General features: G+C 37.4%; 1 protein-coding gene across 4 annotated transcripts in view; it reads left to right on the top strand.

Moving 5' to 3' along the window:
- The window catches only part of ARID4B (AT-rich interaction domain 4B), a 164,108-nt gene that overhangs the window by 98,054 nt on the left and 43,817 nt on the right, over window positions 1-22,237 (top strand). For 2 of the 4 annotated variants that reach the window (XM_031659585.1, XM_031659601.1), the window contains exons 11-17: window positions 1,551-1,705; window positions 6,450-6,522; window positions 7,899-7,993; window positions 10,101-10,198; window positions 11,195-11,438; window positions 11,780-11,955; window positions 17,683-17,943. In XM_031659585.1, the coding sequence (XP_031515445.1) occupies window positions 1,551-1,705; window positions 6,450-6,522; window positions 7,899-7,993; window positions 10,101-10,198; window positions 11,195-11,438; window positions 11,780-11,955; window positions 17,683-17,943 (1,102 nt within the window). The remainder of the gene's footprint in view (window positions 1-1,550; window positions 1,706-6,449; window positions 6,523-7,898; window positions 7,994-10,100; window positions 10,199-11,194; window positions 11,439-11,779; window positions 11,956-17,682; window positions 17,944-22,237) is intronic. The other 2 variants (XM_021931540.2, XM_031659592.1) reach the window with 2 other exon arrangements.

The following is a 22,237-nucleotide window of genomic DNA, read 5'->3' as shown; positions in this document are numbered from 1 at the left end:
CATTCTTATGGTTATATTTGGTTCCTTGTGACCTTTATTTTTATAAACCCATGTGTCTTCTGTGTTATAAGTTTCCTTTTTTTTTTTTTTCTGGTGACAGAGTCTTGCTCTGTCGCCCAGGCTGGAGCGTGGCGCAATCTCAGCTCACCGCAACCTCTGTCTCCCAGGTTCAAGCAATTCTGTTGCCTCAGCCTCCTCAGTAACTGGGACTAAGGCACATGCCGTCATGCTCGGCTAATTTTTTGTTATTTTAATAGAGATGGGGTTTCACCGTGTTGCCCAGGCTGGTTTCGAACTCCTGAGCTCAGGCAGTCCACCCGCCTTGGCCTCCCAAAGTGTTAGAATTACAGGCATGAGCCGCTATACCCAGCCGTAAGTTTCCTTTTTTTTCCTTTTTTTTTTTAGCTTATAGTCAGGCATAATAATCTAGAATAATGGGAGAGAACTATGTAGTCAGCTATTCCTATAATCTGGTTTTTGCCTGGTAAATAAAATACTGGTTTCTGGGAATGGTAGATGAAAGGAATCAAAGTAACTTTGTTTTTTTTTTTGAGACAGAGTCTTGTTCTGTCGCCCAGGCTGCAGTGCAGTGGTACAATCTCAGCTTGGTGCAACCTCTACCTCCCGGGTTCAAGAGATTGTCCTGCTTCAGTCTCCCAAGTAGCTGGGACTATAGGCGCCCACCACTATGCCCACCTAATTTTTGTGTGTTTAGTAGAGACAGAGTTTCACCAGGCTTGAACTCCTGAGCTCAGGCAGTCCGCCCGCCTTTGGGATTACAGGCATGAGCCATCACGCCTGGCTGAGGAATCAAAGTAATTTTGGTTTGGTATTTCTCACTAATGAATGTACATCCTTAACCACAAGGCTCCAGTAGTTTTATTTGAGGAATATTTGGTAATTGCATCTGTCACTTGGTTTTTGGCACTGTAAATAGTTGTCTTCTCTTTGCCTTTATTCCTTGAATTCAGCAATATGCTATGTAGATTGGTTAAAATCATCAAGATTTTTTGGTATATAATTTATTCCCATATATTGTAAAATGAGAATAATCATGTCTAGCTAATTTTAGTTGAAGGTAATTCTTACCGTAGTTTTAATTGAAGTTTAACTGAAAATGTAACAATCATGTGTGGTCAATTTTCAGGTATTGTATATTTATTTTAATGGCTCTGTGCCTGGTATTAATACTGTTTGATAATTGTGTATTGCATAAGATATTACATGATTTCCTGTATTAAAGGTTTTTACTAGTGAAGCTTAATCTTTGTTTAAAAGAATAAAACTGCTCTTCTTTAATTTATTTGAACTTAAGTAATCTTCCAATGGTGGCAGTTTTGCCATCTATAAAATGACTACCTAATGCATAGGATGGATAGGATTAAATATATTGCTACATTTAAAAGCACTTAACACAGTTTCTGGTACATAGCAAACAATAAATGGTGGTATTGGCACAGTAGTTTTTGTTTCTTTATTGTGTTTAATACTTTTTGAGAAAACAGTTGTCTTAATTTCTTCAGTTCACATAGCTTATGGTCTGTTTCCAGCCTTTGAACAGGCACTTGAATTTCACAAAAGTAGAACTATTCCTGCTAACTGGAAGACTGAATTGAAAGAAGATAGCTCTAGCAGTGAAGCAGAGGAAGAAGAGGAGGAGGAAGATGATGAAAAAGAAAAGGAGGATAATAGCAGTGAAGAAGAGGTAAGTGAAAACAGCTGATACCTTTTAAAATTACAAATAACAGTTGGGTTTCCCTTGTGGGTTAGGATTCGGTATTAAGTCATTAATCAGATAAGTATTTTTAGTATGAGAAATATTTCATAATCTTGTATTTGTGATACTCATAATCAGGTAGTTTACTTGGTTACTTTAGATGTATGACCTTGTGAAATTAAAAATATTAAGTCTGATTATCCTAATAACCTCAAAAAGATGTCTTAGTCTTCCCATGCTTTTGGTTTATGAGATGATTAAGAAAGTATCTACCAGGCCAGGTGCGGTGGGTCACACCTGTAATCCCAGCACTTTGGGAGGCCAAGGCAGGTGGATCACGAGGTCAGGAGATCGAGACCATCCTGGCTAACATGGTGAAACCCCGTCTCTACTAAAAATACAAAAAATTAGACGGGCATGGTGGCGAGCGCCTGTAGTCCCAGCTACTCGGAAGGCTGAGGCAGGAGAATGGCATAAACTCGGGAGGCAGAGCTTGCAGTGAGCCGAGATCGCGCCACTGCACTCCAGCCTGGGTGACAGAGTGAGACTCCATCTCAAAAAAAAAAAAGGTATCCACCTAGGCCAGGCACAGTGCCTCACAACCATAATCCCAGCACTTTGGGAGGCCAAAGCAGGCGGCTCGCTTGAACTCAGGAGTTCGAGACCAGACTGGGCAACATGGTAAAACCCCATCTCAACAAAAATAAAAATAAAAATAATTAGCAGGGCATGTCAGCGCACTCCTGTAGCCCCAGCTACTGAGGAGGCTGTGTTGGGAGGATGGTCTGAGCCTTGGAGGTGGAGGTTGCAATGAGCCGTGAATTGACCATTGCCCTACATCCTGGGTGACAGAGCAAGAACCTGTCTTATTTAAAAAAAGAAACAAACCTACTTACCTAATACTTTAAAATGCTTTTTATTACCATGTAGACAGCTGTCACCTCATGAAATGTTTCCATCTCCATATTTTATTGATTTACCCAAAAAACTATAAAATACATCTTTCATTTAATATTTAAAAGAAAAATCAGGCGGGGCGCTGTGGCTCATGGTGGGATGAGTAATCCTAGCACTTTGTGAGGCCGAGATGGGCAGATCACGAGATCAGGAGTTCAAGGCCAGCTTGGCAACATGGTGAAACCCCGTGTCTACTAAAAATAGAAAATAATTAGCCAGGTGTGGTGGTGGACACCTGTAATCCCAGCTAGTCGGGAGGCTGAGGCAGTAGAACTGCTTGAACCCAGGAGGTGGAGGTTGCAGGGAGCCGAGATTGCGCCATTGCACTCCCGCCCAGGTGACAGTGTGAGACCCTGTCTCAAAAAAAAAAAAGAAAGAAGAAAAAGCAGAAAAGTAAAGATCAATATCTCTTTGATTCAGAGAATCTTGAATCATTTTATCTAAGACAAATGGGTAGATAGTTCTAATGAGATCATAAATAAGACATCTGGTTGTATGTGGATCAAAGAGCTCAAATTTTGGATTTTATTGTAACTGGTGCTTTAGGTCTGGCAGTGACAAGGTACTCTTTAATGGTTTGCTGAACAGCTTCATAAAAGTTAATGAGTGGTGCAGATAGTGAAGGCTACTATATTTGACCATGAAATGAAATGTATTTAATGTGTTTAGTAAATTTATTTGTCAGTATGTAGTATTTTAGATAAGTTATGAAATTCTGCCTTTTGGCCGGGCGCTGTGGCTCAAGCCTGTAATCCCAGCACTTTGGGAGGCCGAGACGGGCGGATCACAAGGTCAGGAGATTGAGACCATCCTGGCTAACATGGTGAAACCCCGTCTCTACTAAAAAATACAAAAAAAAAAACTAGCCGGGTGAGGTGGCGGGCGCCTGTAGTCCCAGTTACTCGGAAGGCTGAGGCAGGAGAATGGCGTAAACCCGAAAGGTGGAGCTTGCAGTGAGCTGAGATCCGGCCACTGTGCTCCAGTTTGGGCGACAGAGCGAGACTTCGTCTCAAAAAAAAAAAAAAAAAAAAAAAGAAATTCTGCCTTTTAACTGTAGTAAACTGTTAATGAAATCAGATTGTTTTGGAGGTTATATTTTAGGGTATAGTGATCTGTAATGACAGTGTGTAATGCAGAAATTTCCCTGCTTCAGTCTTCTCCCTGACTGCTTTCTATTTAAATTGCTAAAATGAGCAATCATTCCCTTGCTGCTAAAAACCTCCTGAGTAGCTTTTTGTCACTGTAAAAGTTAAGCTTTCATATAGAATCTCCTTTATAGTCTAATTCCTGCCTCAATTTTTTCTCATCATTTCCCTTTCTATGCCCTTTCCCTTGAACTTTATGCTATAGCAATGTGAAATTACATATATTGCTGCTCCTCACTTTTGCATACACTAGTACCTCTGTAGGCACCACCTTTTCCTTCCCCTCCTTCCTTAGTCAGCATGGCATATTCCTGTTCAGTTTTCAGAACCCTACTTAGGTGCTATCTCTGTAAAGAGAAACCTGTGAACCATCACCTCTGTCACCTCAGGAAAACATCACTTCATTTGCTAGTCTAAACTACTACTGCTGCTGGCTGGGCATGGTGGCTCACGCCTGTAATCCCAGCACTTTGGGAAGCTGACGCGAGCAGATCACCTGAAGTCAGGAGTTTGAGACCAGTCTGGCCAACATGGTGAAACCCCATCTCCACGAAAAATACAAAAATGAGCTGGGTGTGGCCGGGTGTGGTGGCTCACGCCTGTAATCCCAGCACTTTGGTAGACCAAGGTGGGCAGATCACCTGAGGTCAGGAGATCGAGACCATCCTGGCTAACACGGTGAAACCCTGTCTTTTACTAAAAATACAAAAAAATTAGCTGGGCATGGTGGTGGATGCCTGTTCTCCCAGCTACTCAGGGGACTGAGGCAGGAGAATGGTATGAACCTGGGAGGTGGAGCTTGCAGTGAGCGGTGATCACGCCACTGCACTCCAGCCTGGGTAACAGAGCAAGACTCCGTCTAAAAAATAAAAAATAAAAAATAAAAAATTAGCTGGGCGTGGTGGCGGGTACCTGTTATCCCAGCTACTCGGGAGGCTGAGGCAGCAGAATTGCTTGAACCCAGGAATCGGAGGTTGCAGTGAGCCAAGATCACACCACTGCACTCCAGCCTGGGCGACAGAGCAAGACTTTGTCTCAAAAACCAACCAACCAAACAAAAAACCCTACTACAGTTCCTTACACATATTTTTGTTGTATATTTGTTGTCTGTTTTTTCTCCCCCACAAATTTGTAAGTTCCTTAAAGTTAGGAATGCTTTCTTATTCGTATTCATACTTAGAGTGTCTGTCATAGTGTGTAAAATATAACAAATGATAAATAGCTACCAAACCTTTTGGTGCTTAGTGTTTTCACAAGTGTTTTTGTAAAAGCAAATCTGCAGCATAGTGTAAACATTTTCTTGAGTTAAAAGCTTACCTTAAACGTTTTTGGAATAGAAATAAATTGGGCTGTTTATTAAAGTTAAATATTATACCATGGGAACATTTAAGATAACATCTAGAAAATAGGTGTCTTTAGATTTGAATTTGATCTCCTTACCAAAACCTGAATGTATGGAGTGTGTTTAAATTGAGAAATACAGATTCATCATTAGCAAATTAATGGTTGTCATTTATTTTTATTATTTATTTATTTAAACCTAATAGTTTATCAACATGGGCTTTTAAAAAAAATACCTTTCTTTCTTGTACTGGCTTTTAAAGTAAAAAGACAATCTTGCTAAAGCAGTGGCATTAGGCACATGATTTTCCAAATTTAAAAATGCTATATTTTGATTTATTTAGATTACCAGTTGAATATCCTAACTTTTACTATTACAAATATGTATATTTAAGCCAGAGTAACTGTAAAGCCTAGCTGTATGTTTGGAATCATTTTCTGTGCAGTTACTCCTAATCATGTTCTGTAATGGCAGGCTCCATAGCTTATTTTTCTTTTATTTGATTTAGCACCTAGCATAATGCCTACACTTACAGGTGCTCAAGTGTTTGTTGAATGGATGAAAGTCATTGAATTGATGAGTTCCTCAGGCTTACCTACTACCCTGCTCCTTGCAGGTTGCTTCAGGACCAGCTTCCTGCTGCCACAGCCCTTGGCCACAGCAGCAAGAAGCTAGTCCCTCCCTTGTCCCTTGTAATTGATAAATCAGGGAACTATTTTATTACTTGAAGATTTCTCTAAGTCTGAATCTTCAGGTATTGTAGATCAAGTTTGTTCCCCACTTTACTGATTATGTAAGCTTGAAGTATATACAGTGGGGCTGCATAAAATGAAGGATACTTGCACTTACAGCTAATGGGACCCATACTTTTATATTTCCTTGAGGAGCAATAATAGAGTTAGTTTTGGTGTTTAACCCTGACCCAGTTTTGCATAAGTTGAGAGTAGGTATTCTTGAACCTGTGACCCTGATTTGAAAAATAGATCTCTGATATGGTTAAAAACAAACAAACACGAACAATCTTGCTAGTCCCTTTTCTCATATGGGAGTTTTTACTGTGGGGATTCTAAATATTGAGATACTTTTTAAGACATATTCCTCTATAAAACATAAAATGTCTAGACTTATCTGGTTTTGAACAGCTTAGTGTTAAAAGAATAATTTTGATTAGGTAAAAAGCCTTTGAAGTATTTTAACGAACTCTAGTCTTTGCTGTTGGTAAGAAGTCTGCTTGTTGTATTAAAATGCTTAATTGAAGAAAATAATATTCTTTTGTGATTAAAATTAGGAAGAAATAGAACCATTTCCAGAAGAAAGGGAGAACTTTCTTCAGCAGTTGTACAAATTTATGGAGGACAGAGGTGAGTATTTTTTATTTATCCTTAACGTGGTAAGTTTTGGACATATAATTAGTATCCTAAAAATAAGAATAGAATTTTGTTTACTGAACTTTATGTCATCAGTAATTATGGCTGTCTTTTTGGCTCTGATATCACCAACACCTAGCATAGCACCTGCCACGTAACAAGTAGAATGAGGAATTTGATAGCTTTTTGACAGATATTGTGGCTGTGGACACATAAATACGCTTATTACCCTATCCTGCCAATCCCCTTACCTATCCATGGGACCCTAAAGAACAGTAGCAAAATGGGAATTAGTCCAGAAATAGAGAAGAAAGTGTGACAGCCTCAGAGTGAGCCTTGGCTCAGCTTATTTAATCTGCCAAAAGCTGCTAAGGCCATGCAAGGATTGAAGGAAGAAGAATAACTTAGGGTAATGAACTAATCCTTCCGTAACCTCAACACTGTTGTTCTCGAGTTTATCTTCTTGGTCAGAGTCTACTTTCTTATTTTCTGGGAAGATGCTTGTAAGGGAGTAAGGAGAGACTTTCTAGCTGGAAGGGAAGGGCAAAATGAATGATTAGTGTTTAGAAACACCACAATACTCTGGGAATTGAATGTTTTTTAAATCCCTGATTGTAATGCTGATGAGTAGAAACTGGCTGTTTGTCATCTTTTGTTTTCATAAATGATAATGCCTAACACAATATAAGTATCTTTTCATTTTTCAATATAAAATGTCTTTGATTCTTGTATTATTTCTTTACATGAATGGAGGGTTGGCCTAAGAAGTATGCTGTTTGATAGGCTCTTGTATAAGATAAATGAAAAGGCAAAGAAAATGAATGAAATCTAATACTAGAGAAGAGTGAAAAAATATGATTAAGCCAGTCATATATTTTGCAGAAATGGCCACATGAGGCATTGTACCCCTACCTTGTTATCTTCTACCACTTTCTCATGGTTTGTTCGATTTAGCATCCTTGCCTTGCGTTTTCTTGTGTTAGAATGAAACAAACAAACAAACAAACATGTAGCTTTACTATAGAATCATTATTTAGAGTAGTAGTAAGTTGCTAGAATACAAAGAAAATGCCATAAAAGCAACTCTCATTGGGAAGCAGTTGTCTAGTATTTATTTACTTGCTCAGCAGAGGGAAGAAAGTATGAGAGAATGAAAATAAAAGGTTTCAAAAATCTGGTTATGTGAAAAAATTTAAAGTGGCCATGGGCTTGTTTATGTGTAGATATCATGTCTTTGATTAACAAGATAATTTCTCATATATATATATAAAAAAAATACTATAAATACTCAGTGGTATTATTTGAATCTTTTGAAATTTTAAATTAAAAATGTAGTGTGGATCTAATATAGTTTGTATTTTCTGTAACAGGTACACCTATTAACAAACGACCTGTACTTGGATATCGAAATTTGAATCTTTTTAAGTTATTCAGACTTGTACACAAACTTGGAGGATTTGATAATGTGAGTACTGTAGTCAAACTGAAAAAACATCTTTTTCATGTAATATGTTTTCTCAGGTATCTGCTATCTCTGAAATTGTTTTTCTAAACAACAAAAAAGTTTTTCAGTGAAATCCTAAGAAGAAAATAAAGTGGAAAGTACAGCTAGCCTTCTCAGACAAAATTTAAATTTTAAAGATTTTTTAGGTCAGGCATGGTGGCTCATGCCTGCAACCCCAACACTTTGGGAGGCCGAGGCGGGTAGATCCCTTTAGGCCAGGAGTTTGAGAACAGCCTGGCCAACATAGCAAAACCCCATCTCTACAAAAAATACAAAAATCAGCCAGTCGTGGTGATGCACACTTGTAATCCCAGCTACATGGCAGGCTAGGGCACGAGAATCACTTGAACACAGGAGGCAGAGATTGCAGTGAGCCAAGATTGCACCGCTGCACTGCACTCCAGCCTGGGTGACAGAATGAGACTGTCTCAAAAAAAAAAAAAAAAAAAAAAAATTTTTTTCATGTGAGCTTTCTGATTACTGTTAAATTGGTCAAACTTTCATAAACCTACTTTTTTAAATCTGAATCACAGCACAGTCATATTGGTGGAAATCCTTCCTGTGTCTCTTTTTCACTAGACAGTGTGCTCCTTAAGAGCAAGGATCTGTCTTAATATTGTTTATATTCTTAATCCCTTTAATAATATAAAGGGATTAAGGCAGGAAATGTTTGTTGAACTGATCTGAAGAAATTATTTTAAGGTTGACATGATGTACAATACTTACCCAGGCTGGGCGCGGTGGCTCACGCCTGTAATCCCAGCACTTTGGGAGGCCGAGGCGGGCGGATCACGAGGTCAGGAGATCGAGACCATCCTGGCTAACATGGTGAAACCCCATCTCTACTGAAAATAAAAAAAATTAGCCAGGCATGGTGGTGGGTGCCTGCAGTCCCAGCTACTCGTGAAGCTGAGGCAAGAGAATGGTGTGAACCTGGGAGGCAGAGCTTGCAGCGAGCCGAGATCGCGCCACTGCATTCCAGCCTGGGCAACAGAGCGAGACTCCGTCTCAAAAAAATAAATAAATAAATAAAAGTATCCAATTGTGAATATTCTATGGAATAAAATACTTTACAAATTTTTGTAGAACTGCTTTCATTTATTAGCCTGTATATTTTATGGGAAATAATAAATCCTTTGAAAATGTTTGTCTCCGTTTCTTTGTTAAAAATTTTGATTAAAGAGCCTGAATATTTTTCCATTTCCCATAACTGGGTTTATTTAAAAGTCAAATGGGACCAGTTATGGTGACTCATGCCTGTAATCTCAGCACTTTGGGAGGCTAAGGCCAGAGGATTGCTGGAGCCCAGGAGTTTGAGACCCGTCTGGGCAACATGGTGAGACTCCATCTCTACAAAAAAACATTTTAAAATTAGCCAGATGTGGTGGTGTGCGCCTAGTCCCAGCTACTTGGGTTGCTGAAGCAGGAAGATCCCTTGAGCCCAGAAGTTCAGGGCTGCAGTAAGCTGTGTTTGTGCCAATGTTGCTGCACTTTAGCCTAGGCAATAGAATGAGATCCTGTCTTCAAAAAGAAAAAAACAGAATGTCAAATGGCCTAATATTTCAACATTTATAATTTTCTGATATTTGTTAGAGTACTAAAACCTTTATTTTTAAACCAAATTTAGAATTTATCAAGTTTCTAAAAATTCTTTTTTTTTTTTTTTGAGACGGAGTCTCGCTCTGTCACCCAGGCTGGAGTGCAGTGGCCGGATCTCTGCTCGCTGCAAGCTCCGCCTCCCGGGTTTACGCCATTCTCCTGGCTCAGCCTCCCGAGTAGCTGGGACTACAGGCGCTCGCCACCTCGCCCGGCTAGTTTTTTGTACTTTTTTTTAGTAGAGACGGGGTTTCACCGTGTTAGCCAGGATGGTCTCGATCTCCTGACCTTGTGATCCGCCTGTCTCGGCCTCCCAAAGTGCTAGGATTACAGGCTTGAGCCACCGCGCCCGGCCAAAATTCTTTTGAGACTAGAACCAATAAATATAAAAATATACTCATATATACTGTATCTATCAAAATGTTATTACATTAACACCTTTTGAGAGTTTTTGTTTCACTTTGTCCATTAGATTGAAAGTGGAGCTGTTTGGAAACAAGTCTACCAAGATCTTGGAATCCCCGTCTTAAATTCAGCTGCAGGATACAATGTTAAATGTGCTTATAAAAAGTAAGTTAGTATAATTGATATGGTTATCTTCAGTATTTTTACCTAGAAAGCAGGATGAAATTTACCTTTTAACTGAGGCTGTTTCTTTAAAGAAATCAGAAAATTTTACTAGAGTAGTCATTCTGTGATAGCATTTTCTAAAGTGTATTTTGTGAATAGTAGATCTATGAGAAATTCTGTAAAGAAAGTTTTTGTGGCTAAGTACATTTTTCAAGTATTTCATAGAGGTTAAAAAGCTAATATTCTAAAGTCAAGTAAATCCACATTTGAATGCTAGTTCTGCCAATTGTTAGCTGTTTATGCCCTTGGGCCAGTTATTTGTTCTCCTAAGCCTCAGTTTCCTCGTTTGTAAAATGGAATGCTTGACCAGGCACGGTGGCTCACACCTGTAATTCCAGTACTTTGGGAAGCTGAGGCGGGCAGATCACTTAAGGTCAGGAGTTCAAGACCAGCCTGGCCAGCATGACAAAACCTTGTCTCCACTAAAAATACAAAAAATACCCTGGCATAGTGGTTCACGCCTGTAGTCCCAGATACTCAGGAGGCTGAGGCAGGAGAACTGCTTGAACCCAGGAGGTGGAGGTTGCAGTGAGCTGAGATCGTGTCACTGCACTTCAGCCTGAGCAACAGAGTGAGACTCTGTCTCAAAAAAAAAAAAAGGATGCTGCTGCATGCCCCAAGATTACTGTAGTGACTAAATGAGATTTACTAGGGGGTCCAGCCTCACACATAAGAAATGTGCAACAAATAGATGCTGTTATTAATACTATTAATAGCTGTTATTGTTATGACTCTGAGCACAGTTTTTTAAATGAATTTTTTGACAGAATTTTTTGTTTGCATTGAAAAGATTAGAAACAACTAGAATAAATTAGAATGTTAACATGGCCCAATATCTGAGAGTTTAGACAAAAGAAATGAATACACATTAAAAGTAACTCTATAGTTACATTTTGAAATGTTTTCACCAAATGTAATTTCTCTTCATGTTTCCAGATACTTATATGGTTTTGAGGAGTACTGTAGATCAGCCAACATTGAATTTCAGATGGCATTGCCAGAGAAAGTTGTTAACAAGCAATGTAAGGAGTGTGAAAATGTAAAAGAAGTAAAAGTTAAGGAGGAAAATGAAACAGAGATCAAAGAAATAAAGATGGAGGAGGAGAGGAATATAATACCAAAAGAAGAAAAGCCTATTGAGGATGAAATTGAAAGAAAAGAAAATATTAAGCCCTCTCTGGTAAATCAGATATTGTTAATTGTCCTTTGCTTTCTTTGGTATATTTTCCATATCCTCTGTAAAGTTCCAAAATCAATATATTATATAATATTACTTTTTATTATTTATTTTCTTCATTAAGTGCTACTTTTGTATAATTTTTATCATAATAACTTCAAAATAGCTGTTAGCTATTTTTGTCTAGTGCTTTAAAATAGCAGGAGTTTCTTAAAAGTAATTTATAACTTTTAATATTAGAATTGGTTGTTACCTCCTGTTGCTAAGAGATAAACCATGGATGTAGGTTGAAAATTTTTACTTTTTTTACTTTTGTTGGTTTCTTTCCTTTGATCTTTTTCTAGGGAAGTAAAAAGAATTTATTAGAACCTATACCTACACATTCTGATCAGGAAAAAGAAGTTAACATTAAAAAACCGGAAGAAAATGAAAATGTGGACGACAAAGATGATGACACAACTAGGGTAGATGAATCCCTCAACATAAAGGTAGAAGCTGAGGAAGAAAAAGCAAAATCTGGGTAAGAAAATTGTTTTTGGTTACGATGCATTTCAGCTTGATGGATTCGTATCATTTTCTGTTTGTATGTGTATATGTATGAATCTAAATTAATTGACAAAATATTAAATAATAGAGTGATTGGCATTTATTAATTAAATAGCATTCACTTCTTTCAGAGACCCTACCGATAGAAATTTGTAGAGAAAGATCATACTTTTGATCCATTCTTCTTGCTCTCATCATGGAAATTGATAAAATTTTTAGCTAGAGCAAAGTACTTTTTAGGTCTGCTGAATTACTTGATAATATAAACTTCGGGCTATGTCCGTGTTTTATAGATTGTATGTTGGCTGTAGATTCTGAGAGTTGTATTTATTTCTTAAGCAAAAGCAAGAGTGGAAAAATGCTAAGGGTTTAAAAGGCCAAAAATTGTATGTTCTATCTTATGTGATAGTAGCATTTGTTTGTTTTAGTCACTTTGGAATGATGAATTATTTGACAATGTAATTTATGCACTACTAGTGGACCCTGGATTTTATAGATAATCTTTGGCATTGAATCTTTTTTCTGAGGCTTAAAAAATATAAACATCTCTGTTAGTGTCTCATTTAAATAAGTACAATGAACTTTTTTAAAAAAATCATTTAGCAGGCCAGCTGCGATGATTCATGCCTGTAATCCCAGCACTTTGGGAGGCCAAGGCGGCAGATCACTTGATGTCAGGATTTCAAGACCAGCCTGGCCAACATGGTGAAACCCTGTCTCTTCTAAAAATACTAAAAAGTCAGGAGTGGTGGCATGTGCCCATAATCCCAGCTACTCGGGAGGGTGAGGCAGGAGAATCTCTTGAACCCAGGAGGCAGAGGTTGCAGTGAGCTGAGATCGTACCACTGCACTCCAGCCTGGGGGACGGAGTGAGACTCTTTTTCAAAAAAAACCAAAAAACCCATTTAGCGTACTGACATTTGGCCACAGTATGCAGACGAATAGGGAAGGGGAAAATGAAAAATGGGGCTTATATGAATATAGTAAAAAGTGTTTATTATACTTTGTTGTATTTTTGTGTATAAAAATATATATTTGAAGTATGCCTTACTGCTGTTGGAGACTATTTCAGGTATTAAGAAATTTGGTACAGATTTCAGCTTTTTGCCTAAAATCTTTTGATTGATCAGAGTTCTGAAATATCGGTGGCACCATACAGACAAACATGGAAGAAAAAAATCCTAAATATTTGTTGATTATACTTTGTTATATTTCTTTGTGTAGAAGTGTATGTTTAAAGGAGATCATTTTGATAAGAATCTTAATAAAGATTCAGCTTTTTACCAAAAAATCGGATTTTTAAATCTACAGATGTTTCTGGAACATCTGCTGTTTGCAAGGCACTGTGATAAATCTGTATTTTTTCTTTGTTACTTAATTTTTTAAGTTGGTGCTTCTGCTTATTTTATAGAATAAACTATTTTGTAGGTTTTTAGTAACCCCTTTAACTCTATAATTATATGGATTTTTATGTACTACAGATATTTATTAGTATATGCATACCTCAAACTAAAATTTTCCTAATGTGACTGCCCAAGTTTGGTAGATATTTTTTAGAAGCATTGCAGTTGGGACTGTTTATACAGTACTCCCTGCTTTTCCACAGTTTCAGTTACCTGTGGTCAACTGTGGTCTGAAAACAGGTGAGTATAGTGCAATAAAGTATTTTGAGAGAGTGAGACAAGACCATATTCACATAACTGTTATTATAGCATATTATAATTGCTTTATGTTATTAGTCATTGCTTATCTCATGCTGTGCCTAATTAATAAACTAAACTTTATCAGAGGTATGTATGTATAGGAAAAAACATAGTAGATATAAGGTTTGATACTATCCACGGTTTCAGGCATCCACTGGGGATCTTGGAATGTATCCCCTGCAGATAAGAGGGGCTTACTATAATTGATTTTTGAGTTTTATTAGATAGTTGCAGGGGAAAATTTTACAGTGATAATTAATATATAGGTATTTTTCTGGCATATAAACTTTCTCTAAGTAATAGGCTATTACCAAGAATGTTCAGTGTCCTTCTTCTATTGTCCAGATATAGGAGATTGAAGAAGTTGATATATGTAAAATGTCTAGTTCAGTGCCTTGACCATAGCAGTTACTTAATACACTATCTTTTTTAAAAATTTTGTTTCATTGTAAAGAGTGTAACATCAAGTTGGAAAGATTTAATGTTTCTTTTTGAATTCAGATGAAAATCCTTGCTGATACATTTCGTTTCCCAAGATATTCTTCTCTAAAATATGACTAGCTTAAATGCGTGTGTGTGTGTGTGTGTGTGTGTGCATGTATGTAATGTATGCATCAACTTAATTTTTTTAACCTGTATGTTTGTTGCATTTTATACTTTCAGAGGCTCTCTTTCTTGGCATTCTGTGTTCCATCTGGTTTAGCACATTAGTCTTGAATTTGCCACTGAAGTCTTAGAGAGGAGAATAGTTTTCTTTGGTTGATTGCCAGTAATTATGTTGTTTTTTTCTTTATACTTCAGTGTATTATTAAAGTGAATTTCATTTAGTTTGTGTCTGAGGGTGATATTAAATGTGTATTTTTAATTTTTGATTGTTTGATTTCATTAATACAAGAGTGTTGGGTTTCTGTTTTAGATTGAATGAAAATTTGCCTGGGCTACCACTTAAAGTATGATTGTGCTTGCTGTTGGCATTTAGAATTGTTTGTACTCATCAACTCAGTGTATTCTATGATGTAACATACAGGTTAGAGTTTGTCGTCATTTCAAAAAACTTAGAATTTTGATTCTATATCTCACTTTTATATGATGATTCTGAGGTGCATGATAGATCTCTTTTATTGTGGCCACGATAAAATATGCTTCTTTTCCCCAGTATGCAAAAATAGAGTCTTATGACTTAGGCAAGTATTCTTTCAAAAAAAAGATTTAGTTTGCTATAAAAATAAAATTCCTCATAATGATTTATCATTGATAATGCCATTTCTGTTAATTTTTTAGATATTTTAGCCTTAATAAAATTACTTTTTCATAATAGAAATATTAAGGTATTTTCAATAGCATTGCTAATATTTTAATCTCAGGCTGGGTGCGGTGGCTCATGCCTGTAATCCCAGCACTTTGGGAGGCCCAGGCAGGCATATCACCTGAGGTCAGGAGTTCGAGACCAGCCTGGCCAACACGGCGAAACCCCATCTCTACTAAAAATATAAAAAATCAGCTGAGCGTGGTAGCATGTAGTCCCAGCTACTTGGAAAGCTGAAGCAGGAGAATTGGTTGAACCTGGGAGGTGGAGGTTGCAGTGAGCTGAGATCATGCCACTGTTCTCTAGCCTGGGCAACAGAGTGAGAGACTGTCTCAAAAATATATATATATATATATGTGTGTGTGTGTGTGTGTGTATATATATGTACATATATATGTATAGTATATATGTATATCTCAGATTATAGCTGGTTTCATGAAGGTTTTAGTTTTTTAAATACGTATTTAACTGTAACTGAGTCTTTAAAATAGGAATAAATCTTGAGAATTTTTGAGGAATTTGTGTCATGGTTCAGACAGAATTGATACATTTGATACTTTTGTGAACGTGGACTTACTTCCACAGGTCTATTAAACATCCCCCCAACGCTCCTGCCCCACTATACAAAAGGAAAAGGAGAATAAAAAAGCATTATAGGTACTGCTTATATCACTATTTATATATTATTTTTGTTGCCTATGTAATTACATAATTAGGAATGATAAAGTATATTATCCCTAAAAAGGTTGCATATAGGAATATAAAACTGAAATTTTCAGTGGAGGAAGTTTTTTTAAAATATAAATATTATATTCATCAGGCAGGCACAGTGGCTCACACCTATAATCCCAGCACTTTGGAAGGCCGAGGTGTGAAGATTGCTTGAGCCCAGGAGTTCAAGACCAGCCTAAATGACATAGGGACACCCCTGTCTCTACAAAAATAAAAAATTATCTGGGTGTGGTGGTATGTGCCTATAGTCCAAGCTACTTGGGATGCTGAGGTGGAAGGATCATTTGAGCACAGGAAGTCAAGACCACAGTGAGCCGTGATCAGGCCACTGCACTCCAAGCTGGGTGACACAGCGAGACCGTGTCTCCAAGGGGGAAAAATATATATATATGTGTGTGTGTATATATATGTATAGAAAAAATATATGTGTGTGTGTGGTGTAATATATGTATATATATAATCATTAGTCTTAATATAGAATATAGTGTTTATTTTAATATATCTATGTATTTTACATATTATCATTAATTTTTAAAGCTTAAATACTAAACTATCTGGTTGTTCTGCCTTACGATGTTTAGTCATTTGTCAACCCTAAAGTGATGGAGTCTTTAAGTACAGACATACAGGACAGCAAATAAAACCAGACTAAATGTAGCCTTGGATTTCATATTGAAATTAAAAAAAAAAAAATAAATCTAGTGTTTGGAAAGATTTATAATTGAAGATTTTCTCCACCTTATTGAATACAGATTGGTGGTCAGCACAGAAAGGATATGAATGCTCAGTTTTAGAAAGTACATGGTACTAAGAAGATAAAAATGGATGTAAGGCCAGGTGTGGTGGCTCACGGCTATAATCCCAGCACTTTGGGAGGCCGAGGTGGGCGGATCACCTGAGGTCAGGAGTTTGAGACCAGCCTGACCAACATGGTGAAACCCTGTCTCTACTAAATATACAAAAAATTAGCTGAGCGTGGTAATGGGCGCCTGTAATCCCAGCTACTTGGGAGGCTGAGGCAGGAGAATCGCTTGAACCTGGGAGGCGGAGGTTGCAGTGAGCTGAGATCGCGCCATTGCGCTCTAGCCTGAGCGACAGGAGTGAGACTCCATCAAAAAAAAAAAAAAAAAAAAAAAAAAAAAAAAAAAAAAAAAGAATGTAATACTCTTTCGAGAATAGTTTGACTTTTAGTTTCATGTACTTGTAATTGGCCTTTCATCTGTCTATTTCTTTGGAACATCAAAGTTGAGAAGATTTGTAGATGATGTTAATAAATCTGTGGTAATGAGAGTAGAAGTTGTGTTGAAGTTTAAAGGAAAGAACAAACGATAAGATATTGGTAGTACATTTTTAGAATATTTCTGTTTAAATTAAAACAGTATTTCAGTTATTATAGCATTTGAAAATTCGGATGGAGAATGTTTTAAAGTTATTAAGACTGCCATCTGCTAGTGAAAATTATTGTTTCAAACATCCTGAGACCTCCAGCTTGGGTGACAGAGCAACACTCTGCCTCTAAAAAAATGAACATCTTGAGGCTGGAAATATTTGAATGAAAAAAATAACTTTTAGTTGTAAAATGGCAATGAAGTATAATGATTTTTTTTTGTCAATTGAGATGTAAAACACTTTTATTAATAAAACATGAAAACATTGTTAGAGTTGACCATACTTGCTTCTTGCTGTTCGGCACAAATTCTGTTGTTCTGACTTTTGGAAATTTTCTTTTACTGCACTTATTTTTGAATCTTCATTTTCTCTGAATGTGTCTTTCTGTAACCTTGGTTGTCTTACAGTTTTAGTTTTTAATAGTAAAATGAAACTCTGAGAATTTCATACACGTGGAACCTGCTTTTCCTGGAACAATCACAGCCACAACTTTTATCAATATATGTGGTTTGGAACTGAAAAACTTATGAAGTGTCTTTTATTAACTCTGCAATTTTTTAAACCTTTCAAGAGATGAAACGAATAAAGAAGAAGAAGAAGATGATGAAGAAGCAGAAGAGGAGGAGGAGGAGGAGGAAGAAGAAGAAGAGGATGAAGATGATGATGACAACAATGAGGAAGAGGAGTTTGAATGCTATCCACCAGGCATGAAAGTCCAAGTGCGGTATGGACGAGGGAAAAATCAAAAAATGTATGAAGCTAGTATTAAAGATTCTGATGTCGAAGGTGGAGAGGTCCTTTACTTGGTGCATTACTGCGGATGGAATGTGAGGTAACTTGAGTTTTAGCTAGTGATTATTACCTAAAAACAATTATAAAATACTTTTCTATTTAAAAACTTAAGTGACGGATTACAGATTTATTAGTATTCTAATTGAGGTCATAGTACCTTATAAAAAACACATAAGTTTTAGCATGTAAATACCTCACTTAGTGACTTACAATTAATGTTTTCAGTACTTGGAAGATATCCCTAGTGTCTAGAAAACTGAGGTCTACACACTTGATTTTTATGTACTACATGTAGATTAGTAGACAAAACATTGATGAAATGATCAGAACTTCTGGACATCTGCAAACCAATTATCAGGCTGCTTGCTGTCTTGCATTTTAAACTACATTGCCACAGTAACCTCTTTTTTGTATTCTTAAGTCATTTCTTTCCTTCTGTAGTCAGGGATTTAAAATCCTAGGAAACATTAGCTATTTAAAGAAAGCCTTATCTCCTTATTAACAGCTATTGCATTACAACCTTATTCAGAAGTCTCAGAAATTTATTAGTATCTTTGAAAAAATGTGGTTGAACATGTAAGCAGGCCTGCTTCACTAAAATAGAATGCACTTTTTGACTGCTCCTACCCTAGGGAACTGATAGGCAAGACTGAAATTTGATTTTAAGTCGTGTTCAGTGACTTAAGCATTTTTCTTAGATAAATTTTCTTTGACTTTCCAAAGAAATTTTGTATTTTTATTTTATCCAAAATTGGCAAGCCAGTTTTGGGATCTGTTCGTTCAGTGAATAATTTAATTTATTTTAGAATATCTGATACTATATTTGAAATGTAGCTTGTAAGACAGTTAAATACCTGGAAAGATTAACCATAGAAGTTTTAAGTTGTGGTTTCGTGGTGTACCTAGTGTCTTTAAGGAGGAATACAGTTCTCATGCTTTATGCTTAAATTATATTCTGTGATTTGGGAAGTTATTAGGAAGGCATCATCTCAAATTCTGTGTTTTGAGTGTTGCAAATTAAATTTTGATTCTCTTTAATCACTTCCCACAATGCCTTTTCCCTAAAGAAAATCACTTCTGAGAGTTTTGAGGCTGTCCTTACTAACTTTTCATTCTACTTTCACATACATATAAATGTACTCATAGAAAATATATAGTATTCTTACATGCATGTGTTTTTAATAAATTATACTATACGAAATTCTGTTTCTTAAATTTTTTGTTGTCCTGTTGTATAAGAGGAAGCTCATGATCTAATCTGATTACCTTTCTTATTTTGAGAAAAGTACCAGTCTGATCCATTCTGATGCTTGGAAGAAAATAGCAAATAGCAAGTTAAGTCATGAGGAAATGTTCAGAAGTTTTGTTTTGGGCTCATTCTTTATTATTTCTAATCAGGATACAGTTTTAGATTTTAAGAATATGTGTCCTCAGAGCTTAGATGTGATAGTTATCCAGAAACATAAGTTTTTCCAGATACCACTTTTAACACACTGCACAATTTATCCTTTCACCTTTTGGTCCTTTTTTTGTGTGTTTTGTTTTTGTTTTTGGTTTTTGAGTCTAGCTCTGTTGCCCAGGCTGGAGTGTAGTGGCATGATCTCTGCTCACTGCAACTTCCAGCTCCCGGGCTCAAGCGATTCTTGTGCTGCAGCCTCCTGAGTAGCTAGGATTGTAGGTGCCTGCCATTGTGCTTGGCTAATTTTTGTATTTTTAGTAGAGACAGGGTTTTGCCATGTTGTCCAGGCTTTTCTTGAGCTCCTGACCTCAGGTGATCCACCTCGACCTCCCAAAGTGCTGGGATTATAGGTGTCAGCTGTTGGTTCTTATGCTGCCTTTCTAGTACATGATTTTCCTCACCTGAAGGCCTGGCTATTAATATATTCCAAAGAAGGTACTTGAGATCTCAGATATAGCTACCAAAAGATTATTTTGTCCAATTTTTGACTTCAAGTCATTTTGATCTTACTAAATTATCTTACTGAATATAAATGTAGAGGGAGTTCTACTTCTGCCTAGGACATAAATGTAAATGTAGAATATGTTAGTTTAAAATTAGGAAGAAAAAAGCTGGGTGTGGTGTTGCATGCCTGTAGTCCCAGCTACTGAGGTGGGAGGATCGCTTGAACCCAGGAATTCGAGGCTGCAGTGAACTATGATCATGCCACTGTACTCCAGCCTGAGTGCCAGAATGAGACCCCATCTCTTGAGAAAAAATTTAGAAAGAAATACTTGGATTAGCAAAAACGAATAATTACAACGTAATGCCCACGAGATAGAGTCACAACACCTTTTACCTCTCTTTTTAGTTTTTCTGATTATTTTGCTAGTTTACGTGTAGAGGCAGTTTTTCCTCATGGCCTTTATGAAGTATTTGAAATTCTGTGAGAAATGGATAGAATTTAGGTGTTCTCCAACTTTCACTATATATAATCAAGGCTTCCTTCCTTCCTTCCCTCCCTCCCTCCCTCCCTCCCTCCCTCCCTCCTTCCTTCCTTCCTTCCCTCCCTCCCTCCTCCCTCCCTCCCTCCCTCCCTTCTTTCCTTCCTTCCTTCTTTCTTTCCACTGAATTTCACTCTTAATGCCCAGGCTGGAGTGCAATGGCTGGATCTTGGCTCACCGCAGCCTCTGCCTCCTGGGTTCAAGCGATTCTCCTGCCTCAGCCTCCTGAGTAGCTGAGATTACAGGCATGCGCCACCACGTGCAGCTAATTTTTGTATTTTTAGTAGAGATGGAGTTTCTCCATGTTGGTCAAGCTGGTCTCAAACTCCTGACCTCAGGTGATTCGCCTGCCTCGGCCTCCCAAAGTGCTGCCACTACAGGCCTGAGCCACCGTGCCCAGCCAAGGCTTATTTTCTATTAATTGGCTCATTAAACAAAAAAGGCTTACTAGATAGAAGAATTGAGTCATTCATGAAACTGTTTTACAATTAAGATACAACTTTGTTTTCTTAAGAAAAGATAGACTAAAAGAAAGAGAATTCCAGAAGTATTTTGATTTTAGAAGGTAGAAAGAATCTCTAGTAATTTAGTTTTTAAATAGATAGCACGAAGGGAAAGTTAGGAAAGAATTTAAATTGAGGCATTCAAGTTTTTAATAATATAGGAAGGAAAATGGGACCTAGTTCAACAAGACATGCTTGTATTACTGTGAAGGTTGCCGTCTATTTCTGACAACTCAAGTGCTTGTATGCTATGAACTTTCAAAAGAAGAAAACTTAACATCTTGATGAAGACCTGTAGGATGGATCACTATACACTCCAACATCATGGAGAAAGCAAATGTACCTCAGTAGATTAAGCAGTTAATCTTCTTAGAGTTAACGTAACAGTGTTTTACTTCTCTCAGCAATAATCAGTCTGTCTCATTGATAAATACACAATAATTTTATTTTTGCTGCTCCTTCAGTTCTGAGGCTAATCTAATAAGGACTGCAACAAATCCTCATCAGCTCTATGACAATTTTTCTTTTATTTTTAGGGTCTTCAGCTTGATCTCTAAATTTATACTTAACAGATGTGAAATTAGAAATGAAGATTTATGCATGGAGGTTCATGAAAATAGTTTTATCTTCAGTGGCAGTCATTTATGACAAGCAATTTGGGAGATTTGTGTGGACCTATTTCCATGGTTTTTAAAATCTGCAACATGTATTTCAGAATCTGAAATACATGTTTCAGATTTAAAAAAAAGAGAGAGAGAGGACCTCGTTCTGTCACCCAGGCTGGAGTGCAGTGGTGCGACCATGGCTCTCCAGCCTCGACTTCTTGGGCTCAAGTGATCTCCCACCTCAGCCTCTGGAATAGTTGGGACTATAGGTGTGCATCACCACACCTGGCTAATTTTTTATCTTTTGTAGAGATGGGGCTCACTGTGTTGCCCAAGCTGGTTTCAAACTCCTGGGCTCAAGCAGTTCTCCTGCCTTGGCCTCCAGGAGTGGTGGGATTATAGACATGAACCGATGCTCCTGGCCGTGAACCATGTTTTTCCAGCAAAGATATTTTCTCAAATAATGTAAGAGTATCTGTCTCTTTGTTTAAAAATACTGTTTTTAGGCCAGGCGCGGTGGCTCACACCTGTAATCCCAGCAGTTTGAGAGGCCAAGACGGGCAGATCACCTGAGGTCAGGAGTTTGAAACCAGCCTGGCCAACATGGCAAAACCTCATCTCTACTAAAAATACAAAAATTAGGTGGACATGGTGGCAGGTGCCTGTAATCCCATCTACTTGGGAGACTGAGGCATGAGACTCACTTGAACCAGGGACACAGAGGTTGCAGTGAGCCGAAATCATGCCATTGCACTCCAGCCTGGGTGACAGAGCAAGACTCTGT

The sequence above is a fragment of the Papio anubis genome, chromosome 1 (assembly GCF_008728515.1).
Source record: "Papio anubis isolate 15944 chromosome 1, Panubis1.0, whole genome shotgun sequence".
NCBI classification, from domain to species: domain Eukaryota; kingdom Metazoa; phylum Chordata; class Mammalia; order Primates; family Cercopithecidae; genus Papio; species Papio anubis.
Note: the sequence above shows the minus strand (reverse complement) of the source record. Positions and strands in the feature narration are given on the sequence as shown.